General features: G+C 38.0%; 1 protein-coding gene across 1 annotated transcript in view; it reads right to left on the bottom strand.

The window, feature by feature from the left end:
* ADGRD1 (adhesion G protein-coupled receptor D1) overlaps nucleotides 1–10338 on the bottom strand; it is a 165008-nt gene that overhangs the window by 119643 nt on the left and 35027 nt on the right. The window contains 1 exon segment of the mRNA XM_019470780.1: nucleotides 7994–8135. Within this exon segment, the coding sequence (XP_019326325.1) occupies nucleotides 7994–8135 (142 nt within the window).

The following is a 10338-nucleotide window of genomic DNA, read 5'->3' as shown; positions in this document are numbered from 1 at the left end:
GGGGACTGGCTGGGCATCGGTCGGCGGGTGGTGAGCAATTGCACTGTGCATCACTTGCTTTGTATTCTTTTATCATTATTATTACTATTTTATTTTGATTATTAAACTGTTCTTATCTCAACCCACCAGTTTTCTCACTTTTACTCTTCCAATTCTCTCCCCCATCCCACCAGGGCGGGGGGAGTGAACGAGCGGCTGGGTGGTGCTCAGTCACCGGCTGGGGTTAAACTGCGACATGGGAGCACATTTAAGAGAAGAGGAGGCCTAACTTTTCCCTGCACTTTACTGTCTCCAAAGGAGTACCCCAAGAGAGCACTTCCCAGGCGCGCAGGCTGCATTTACAATAATGAATGCTGATGCACTCATATAACTCCTGGTTCTGGAGATTTAAGAAAGTCACATAGCAGAATATGAGATGGGATTAATAGGGAAAGCTGATAAAGCTTCATTGATGAAGCGCTCTAGCGAGGAGCTTAGAGGAAGCAGGTCACTGAGGGGTTCTGATGGGAAGCATTCATCACAGACAGTAAAAGAGCAGAAGCAGAGAAATGATCGAGAAAGGAGTTGGTCAAAAAATGAGGAGAGAAGCAGCTGTTTGAATGATTCAGTGTAATAAAATGGTTGGAAAGATTAACACTTCGTGGTGAGGCAGACAACTCCCCAAGCACTATGTTTGTTAAAATGAACCACATGGAGCAAAGGAATGAGATGGAACAATGCTAAATCAGTCCTAACTTGGTAGTATCTTAGTAAAGCACATTTTTTCCCAGAATCAAACAAATCTTTAAAATGGCATTTGCATTAAATATATTCGGGGGAAAACCAGCTACATTAAGAATTCCCAATTTGCATCTAATCTTCATGTGAGGCCCTCTCAGAGAGGGTGTTTATAATTCTCCAAAACTGCAGCTGCACATGTTCCCCTTCTGCAAAAAGGAAAGGGAAAATAAAGCCCTGGAGAAAACTACAGAAGCCTCGGAGTGGTTGAAACTAGTGTACAAAAAGTTTTCTTCTAGCCGTAAGGCAAGTTTCTCTATGGTGCCAGTCAACAGTAAAGGATCAATAGAGCAGTGAGCACAGTGTGCTCTGGTGCATCATCCAGGGTATGAATGTTCCCCTTTTGTCTCATCACCTTAGTCAGTTCTTTACCCTCTCTGCACCAAATATGCCTGGATTTACACCAAGCTGGTATTTCTATGTGCTGAAAGACGGTCAGCTGTCTTGTCAGGAAAGACAAGAATTTATAGCTACTTTGTCCCCAAGGCAGTGTCAAAAAGCGACTTCAGTGTGGTCAAAGATCAAGGTCTATGCTACGTAGCCATATGGATTTTACAAAACACTGGTGCAGTTTTACACCATTTCTCCCTCTGTTGCCTCTTCTGACACTTTCCAGAGCATGTTGTGTACACATTTTAGCCTTGACATTCATCTCTTCTAAATTTCTACCCTGTGCCGTAATTTCTTGGACCATATAAGTGAAATGTTGGTTCTTCTCTAGTTGCTCCTGCTATGAAAAACATCTTGCCAGAAACAGAAATTTTTTGAGGATAATCATTTTACAGAATGTACTGTTGCTTCATTACAAAACATCTGGACAGGTCGAGATTAAGCCTTCTTCAGCTGCAAACTACTATCAGTCTTCACAGCATCCCACACACACTGAAGGTGTTAGTTGATTTCTGTTATACTTTTTGCTGGAGACAGTAGTTCATCCAAGTTGTTGAAGAGCAGTGCATCACCATTTTTAAAATCGGTCAAAAAAATGTCTGTCTTTCACTGAAATGTTCCTGAATTACAACTGACTATTGTAACTTTAGTGTATCAACTTCTGTCTCTTAGAGGGCTTAGTTTAGATAAAATTTTGCTGATAAAGAGTAAAATTTCTATTAGAATACTGCAACCTACTGTAATTCAAAAAATGCATCTTTAATGTAACTTGACATCTTTACAGTTATGAAGAACAATGTCTGTCTGAAGACATTGTATGTCCAACATCTGAAGTTTCGTCAACCTTCTTTGACCAAGATGTTGGGAATGTAATCTAAAGCTTTTCCAAAGAAATCCTAGACATTTTGTAAAGTTTAACACCTTAATACAAGCCCATATTCAAATTCTTTATATCCATTCAATACTAAAGCCGAAATTATAGGCCTCAAGGTAGTTCCACTAAGGAGCATGGATCTAGCTTAACTGTATCTTTACTGATTTGGTCTTTGGACTTACTATTAAAATTACCAATGCACGCGCCAAGCTGTAACAATGAGTTTGATGTGAGTTCCTATCCAGTAGGAACACAGCCTATTCTTTCGGTTCCAGTTCATCAAGGGCTTCCATGAGTACCATGCAGTCACATTTTCAGCCATGATACTTATTGGCTAGAGGAGCAATGGTTACCACTGTTGATCCTCTTACTATTTCCCTTATTCTCACTCCAATCCTCCTTGATGGGCTGGAAGCATTTCAGTCTCCAGAACAACAGAGACTACCACATACTACAACCTGACCCAATCAGCAGGTGTATCAAGGGAGCTGGTAAGTTTAGAGGAAAATGTGTGTTCACACTGAATATGCTGCAATTACAGGCAATACTAGCTGTCAATGAACATGATTTTCTTGCATTACAGCCTTTGTCTGATAGCTTTTCAGGTGAGCTATAGAAAGAAAACAACGTGTATACATAGAGCAAGCTCCTCTCATTTTTTGCGCAGGTATATGTTGACTGGCAAGACTGTATTATGACAAACATTGAATCAACAGTATAAAATACTTAACGATATTTAAAATCCCATTATTAATAAAACAGCTTAACAGAGTGACAACAATAGATCTGTGTCTACAGTGTCACAGAGTACTACTGGTTCTCTGCCATCTTCATCTTGTGCCCTAGGCAGTGGGAAGGAAGGGACAGTCATTAAAAAGATCCATGAATATAATTCTGCAATATGTAAAAAGTCTCAGTTAAAAAGGCCCTCAACAATCCCTAAATATCACAGGACAAGCTATCTTATATCTACAGAGAAGGAAAGTGAGAGTTGCTTTTCACCCCTAGCTATGTCATTGTGTTACAAAAGTGGACACCGTGGTTAGAAAGAGCAGATAAGCATTCCTCAGAATGGCAGAAAGAATAAAACACTTTATCACTTGATGTTCTTACGCAAAAAAGTTAATTTTAAATCCTTGATGAAGTCTTCTTGCAAAACAATCTTTCTAAAGTCGTTAATGTTTTCATAAGATAAAGGAAAGAGTAACAGAAAAACCAGTTTCAGGGATTGTGCAACAAAATAAACTGTTGTTAGAATAGTGACAATTAAAACAAAAATAACACCATAAGAAGTAAAACGTACATGTCTATCCTATCCACAGGGAGTCTTTACTTCTTAAGAAGAATTAAACAAGTAATATTTTTATCATGTGAAAAAATTGGGATGACTTATTCATCCTGATTCATGAGAATTTCTATTTTAAGTCAGAAAAACTTTTTCCACTAATGGAAGCTTGACCAGAAAATTTTCTCCCTGCTCTGTTGGTCGAAAGAATGTTGACCAGCAATATCGGTCCCATGAGAATCCAGCTGCAAGCCTGAACATCAGGGCCTAACGGCTGTAATTAATGATGTCCTCTCTAATGGAGGTGAGCCTGTAGTCTAGTCTCCCTAGTCCTTGTACCCATGAACTTAACAGTGTGTGTATTAACTATGAGGCGACTTTTCAGCTCCCGTGCTCCACAGCACCAGTTTAGCCTCCAGCCTGTCCCCCAGGCTGGGCACCCATCTCTGCTGTGCACTCAGTGCCCACTGCCCCATGGTGCTCTCTAGAAAAGGAAGCATTAACATGTCATTTATAAATATTCCCTGCATTCTTACCTAATTGTTTAGCTATTAGTGTCAGTTTGTATTGCCTTATGTTTCAAAAAGAAAGAGAAATTTAATCATCTCACAAGCTCTTAAAAGCGACGTAAAAAATGCAGACAAGTTCAGAGAAACCCGGAGAATCCTTGCCTAAGAGAAAATTTAACTAACAGCGAGTAAGGCTGTGGAATGATAAATGCTCTGTGAAGTTTTGATTCAAGAGGTGATACTCAGTTCACAGACATTCTCTTTGTAACTATTTCCTAAAATAGACGTTTCATTTTTCTCCCTTTTGTTTTCTGTTGCTCAATGATTGGCATTTTTCCTATACACACTAGAAGAAAAAGAATTAAAATTTTATTAAGCTGTGCCAAGCATCACTACAATCAGTAGAAGAAACCATATTCTCCTTTCACTCCTCTCATTTTTTTACTTGTGCAATCCAGTAGACTCCATTAGAGTAGCTATTACTAAGTCAGATCAACTGAAAAAAGTCAGACTAGAACTTAAATTTTAATAGAGAAAAAATATTTGTTTGGACTTGTTATTTTTTATTTTGTTTTTCTTATTACGCTTTCCTCTCTGTTAAACTGAGAACATTATGTGGACCACACAGGCAACTATAAGAATGAGATTGGTATCCATTTCAAATGTTTCTCCCATTATTATAAGCAAGCAAGCAGTATTTTAATGGATAAAATGGGTTTCTAAGCCCGATTTTATGCTCTTGGTTTAATCGTTATAGTCAATCATAAACTTACATAAATAGCTTGACTGTCACTCTTTATTTTAAAGTACATACTTTAACAAAGTGATCTTGCAGCCAGAATTTCTTTAACATTTTAAATTCTACTTTTATTTCATGAGCGATCATACTCAACCGAATGAGAGTGAAATAATATGTAGTATGATAGAAAGGACCTGTGCTGCTATCATATGAAAGTTTTCAGACACATGCAGTCATTTCCCGATCTGCTTAACTAAATTCACTTAAATTTACTTGTGTAAATTTGCTTAAGTAATTTACCCAAGTAAATTCACAAGTAACTTGTCTAAATTTATATTGTTTAAAATTATTCCATGGAATTCATCGGAGCTTTTTAAAATCCACAGTAGTGTAAAAGAGAACAGATTTGGCCCACTGTTGCCTTACTTATGCATAACCGGAAGGTATGATCTATCCATCCTTTCCTTAATATTAAACATACCCGCTAATTAAAAGCCAGAAGAGAAATTATATTCCCAAAGCCATAGGTGTCAGAGGCAAGCAGTCTTCCTATCAAATTCAATGTATATACCACTTCAGCAGAGCTGCACATTCTATTCACAACTCCTTCCTACACGTCTTCCCCCCAGACAAATGTTCAGTGTATTTCTATCTACACTGTATCTTTGTTTCTAAAGATTACTCACAGAATTTGGAATCCATGTATAAGATACCCAGAGGCATTTGGGTTGGTTCTGTTGCTCACTGAGTAACAGCTTTTTTTAGCAAATTCACACCAACAGCAAAAAAATACAAGAAAGGCAGAGCAGAAAACTAGATGCATTCCCATTGCCCAGATCTCAAACTATTGCTTTATTAAGTCTCTTTACAAACTTTTACACCTAGTTCTCCTTTTAAACACCTATTCTGACTCTAAATTACACTCTTCCACCGGGAAAACGAGGTCTATGAAATATGGAATACAAAAATTTAAATAAAATACAGATTTTCTGTTTCAACACATTTGATGATTTCAGAATGTTTTGGTATTTGAAAGTTTTTAGCATTTGGATTTTTTACATCCGATTTGGAATTTTAAAAGGAATTTTAGAAACCAAGCTAGGAGATAGACAAAGTGCTTCACCGTCAGATAATACTGAAAATAGGTTCTGGAACAAGCATAGAAAATATTTCACACAGTTGCATTTAGTTTTGATTTGAAAAACACTGGAGAAATGGATATTTAGTCCAGCATGGGACCAGTTTCTAATTCAAGTCCACAAATTGTTCAGGGGTAAAAAACGCAATGAGATTATGAATTTTCTAACCGTGCCTGAACAGGTGTTAGCAGGATTAGAACCGTACTTGTGGAGCAAAACTTCATTGCATCCCTCGAACTTCTCGTCAAAGTAACAGGATGGTACCAGTTAATAAGATGAAAAAGCCAGCCGCAGATTATTACTGGAGGGAGTAAGTAAGCAGGTGAAAAGTTCCCTGTCTTTCAGAGGGGTGTGCCTTCTGTGCTTTATTCATGTCCTTTTGGGGTTGTATGCCTAAAAGCAAAATCTAGCACATCTACTATCCCAGTACAGTTTATTGAACAGAGTTTAAGACTGTGCTCACTACACGTGTAGAAATATTTTCCCCCTTATAATTAAAATTCTCAGAACTTTAAATACAAACGTATTGACATGTATTTATGGACTGATTTCAGACAGCACTGAGCTACTTTTTCAACGCTGTTAACACAATGGGATAAGTTCCCCCATTTCCCGCGAGGATTTTAAAAAATAAAATAAACAAAACAAATGCAGACACACAAAAAACCCCACCAAACACCAAAACCAAGTCACACCTGAACAGGTGTTAGCGGGATCAGTAAGACCTGAACATTCCCCAAAATGGAAGTAACTGTAGAAATATTATGGTAGATAATAGATGGCTGCCTGTGAATGCATGGCCCATCAGCAATAAGAGCTCTGGAAGAGAAAACAGTCGCTCCCCTAATGCACAACGTTATGCACACACGGCTCTAGGTAGTCTGAAACTCCCAATCAACCTGTATCTGTTATACGCAGGATATGTTAGACAGACATGTTCATACCACATTTTCATGGATTCTGCTGACTAAAACAGGGAAAGAGACAGATGATAAATGTAAAATTTCTATTTGTATACCAAGATCCTAGTGATCTTCACAGTAAAAGTCAACATGCATAAAGAAAAAAACCCACAGGTTTGTTTAACAGCCTGCTAGTAAATCATCATACTAAAGGATGGGGAGGTACCTGAATAAATAACACAAAGTACATCTTAAATCATCTACACAAAATACAGAGTCTTCACTTTGCAAGTTCCCGCCTCTAAGAGGCCACTAGGCCTCCTCATTCAGGAGAGTCCTTAGTTTGAAAAACTGTCAGCAAAACAATACTTTTCATTTCTATGCCTTAGGGTTTTTTCATATGTTTGTTTTCTGTCGCCTAGTCCATCTTTATCAGAAGCCCAACAGGAAGAATATAAACTGGCTTGAAAACAGCCGTTGAAAGAAAAATATGATAAAATATTCAGAAGAACATCTAAGAGATGTTTTCTAGGAAACATTTAAGAATTGAAATCTGTCATTTCCATTTCCATTCAACACTGTAAGTAGGTCATAGATGCTGCACGCCTTATGCCAGCACCTCAGAGTTTGAACTCAACTATTGTCCGTTCCACTGACACGACGAGATGCCTTTTTCTCCAAGAGCAAACAAAACCAGCTATTTTTCCAGTTTCTTGCTGTAATATGTTAATTTGGTGAAACTGAAATGTCTTACCAAAATTGGTAAGTTTGAATAAAACTTGTCTCCAAGTTTTCTCAGATTCTCATATTTCTTGTCTCTTGTTTCTCAGATTCAGAATGCTCTGCTCTCTAGAAAGGGCAGTTCACACTAGAATAGGGATTTGAACCTGCTCCACTCCTATCCTAGGAGATGCTCTGCCCATCATACTTGTATTTGCCCTTGGAAGAGTTCCTTCTCTGGGTTTATTCATGAGAACGTTCAAAACTCCTCACTTATCTCAGTGTGGATTAAGACCAAAAGCAAAAACCGTAAGTGAATTCTTGTGGTTTGACAGCTCTAATGAGAATTCATACCATCCTATTGTAGATTGCACAAACACATCCATAGAACAATACATACCGAAAGGCCTAAAGCTATACTTGTCACTTCACCTTCTTTTTCAACATGTGCACTAATCAGCCTTTTGCAGTGATGGAAACAGGAGTCATTGAAGTGTAATGGTTGGAAAAACATAATATTGTAGTCACAAATGCCATCTGAATTGCTACTAAAAGTGCCCACAAAAATTACAAGAGAAAAGCAAAGAAGTCATCACAGACACCAAAGTTTTAAACAGCCCTGACGATAGCCTAAACTGGTAGTTTCCATTTCACTTACCAATTTGTGGGTGAGCTGGATGGTAATAAGGGGAGATCCTGACAGATTGTGGGACAACTTGGGTAGAGGTTCCACTTTGATAGAGATAAGATAACTGGTTGCTGAGATCATATAACCTTTGTAGGCAGCAGCTTCAGCAATCCTTGGAAAGAAACAAATATATTAGGCAAGTAGAACAACACAAAATTTTTTTTAATTCATCCACAACACCCACCACCACAGGAACACGGGACCTCCTTTTTCCATTCAAGTCAATGAATTTCTATAGGGGAGCAAGATCTGGCCCCAGAAGATCCTACAGGACTAGAAGCAACAGCTACAAAGTATAGGGAACAGCTTTAGACATTAGGAGACTCAGTATCGTAAGTATTCCTTCACTCTGCTCCTCTTTTGCAAAGGTTTACAAGCCTTGCTCAAAGTGCTTTAGACAATTAGAATCCTAAGTAAGTGAGTAAGGGGTCTAAAAATAACCTAACTAAGCAAAGCAATCCAAGTGAGGAGAAAACTTGCGGGGGTTTCAGGCCGTCTAATTAAACGTACATATCAGTGTGTAAGACATTATATATAACGCATCTAAACATATATGTAGGAATATATTTAGAAGTAATTTATAGCTTTGCTTTGAAGAATTGATTATGTCCAGTTAGGTTTGTCAGAGAGTAACTCGGGTCACAATACAAACAGCTGAACCTGACTAAACATCTGATTAGTCCAGGTAATACTTTTTTCCTAGGCTGAAGTAATTCTGCAGTACATAAGAACCCTTTTATTTCTGCTTTCAACTAAAACTTATGACCGGCATTTTCGCACATTTAGGAGTAACTAAGATCCATTTGGCTGTAGGGTAAAATTTTTTACATTATCAGTAACAAACTGTGCAGGAGTAAAATGGTCTCTGTCATCCACCTCTTCAGGATGTGAATGAATGGTATTTACTGTGAGAAATATGAGCCATGGCAAATTAACCATCAGTGTGGGTTTCCAAACATAGCACACCACTGGAAAGAGCCAGTGTACAAAGCACATTAAAAAACATCTCATTTACACCTGCCACCTGTTTGCAATGGTTTCTTGTTTTTCTTTCAGGGGGAAAAAAAAAGTCATCAGACATTAAAATAACTTCATTCCGAAAACAACTTCATTCAGTTCCTCAGCAAGGTCAAATAAAACAGAACGCATTTAGCACAACCCCAAGCACCAGTCCTTAAGTTCTGACCACAAAAAACCAACAGTATCAGAGATTACTTCTGCTTCCAGTAACCAGCATGTGAATTGAATTTGTTAATCTCAGGGCAGAATCTTCTAATCTGATATGAAAAGTTTAGAGAAGGACTCGTAATGCTAAGTGGGTCTGTCATCCGATTACCTTCGGTGGGATTACTACAGATTCACACAAACTGTATATGAGCAGGAGCAGAACTGGGCGCAAAACCTTTTTTTGTTTTGATTTTTTTTTTAAAGAATCAAAACTGACTCCCCTGAGAAACTGCTATTTATGTAATCTGAAAATAGAAGTCATCTGTCTGTACAGCACAAAAGCTCCAAGAGTTTTGGGTTTAGCTTTCCACCACAACAGAAAAATAAAATTGCCCTTAAGAAGAAAATGGACAGGCTGCAAATTACAGGTGTTCAAGTAGCCCAGTGCTAGAAGGAACATAAAAGAGTCTTTAAAACAAACTACTCTGGGAAAACGTTGTTATTCTAGTGAAATGTAAGCAAAAAAGTTATAATAGTACAGCACAAAAAAGAAAACCAAGCAGGAGAGAACTGCATGCTTATTTTTAAAACAATTTTTGAATACCTGGGGTTTGATTCCACAGAGGAAAATCGCTAAGCTAGCATTCCCTGTATTACTAGTTTTTTAGATGCTGTTTTGGACAGATCTGCATCTAGAATTTTATAGACCTGAATCGGTAATGCATTACATACTGCAAACAGTTCAAATAGTTTGGATTAGTTATAGAAATCTAGATGTTCCTTCTCCAGTGTCTTTGTTTCTCTTTAACATTGCAGCAGGGCCAGGTCCTTCCTTCTCAAAAATGAGTGATAAAAATACATACAACTCAGTGGAACAGGAATGGGTCTCCAGGTTGTCCTATTCCACAAAATTCAGAGAATGTACACAAAGATGACATAGCTGTTTTATTTTCCTATTTTAGAGCCCCAGGAGCTGTAGACTCTATCACAATGCATTAGAATACAGTGTTTTGACATGCAGCGTCTTTAATCATATTGTGTTTGCTAAACTTTGACCTAAGTCAAGACCATATTAATGGTCCTGTACCTGGGTCAGGGCAACCCCCAGTATCCATACAGGCTGGGGGGCGAAGGGATGGAGAGCAGCC

The sequence above is a fragment of the Aptenodytes forsteri genome, unplaced genomic scaffold, assembly GCF_000699145.1.
Source record: "Aptenodytes forsteri isolate BGI_AS27 unplaced genomic scaffold, ASM69914v1 Scaffold79, whole genome shotgun sequence".
Taxonomy (NCBI): Eukaryota; Metazoa; Chordata; class Aves; order Sphenisciformes; family Spheniscidae; genus Aptenodytes; species Aptenodytes forsteri.
This window is presented reverse-complemented; position numbering and strand designations above follow the sequence as displayed.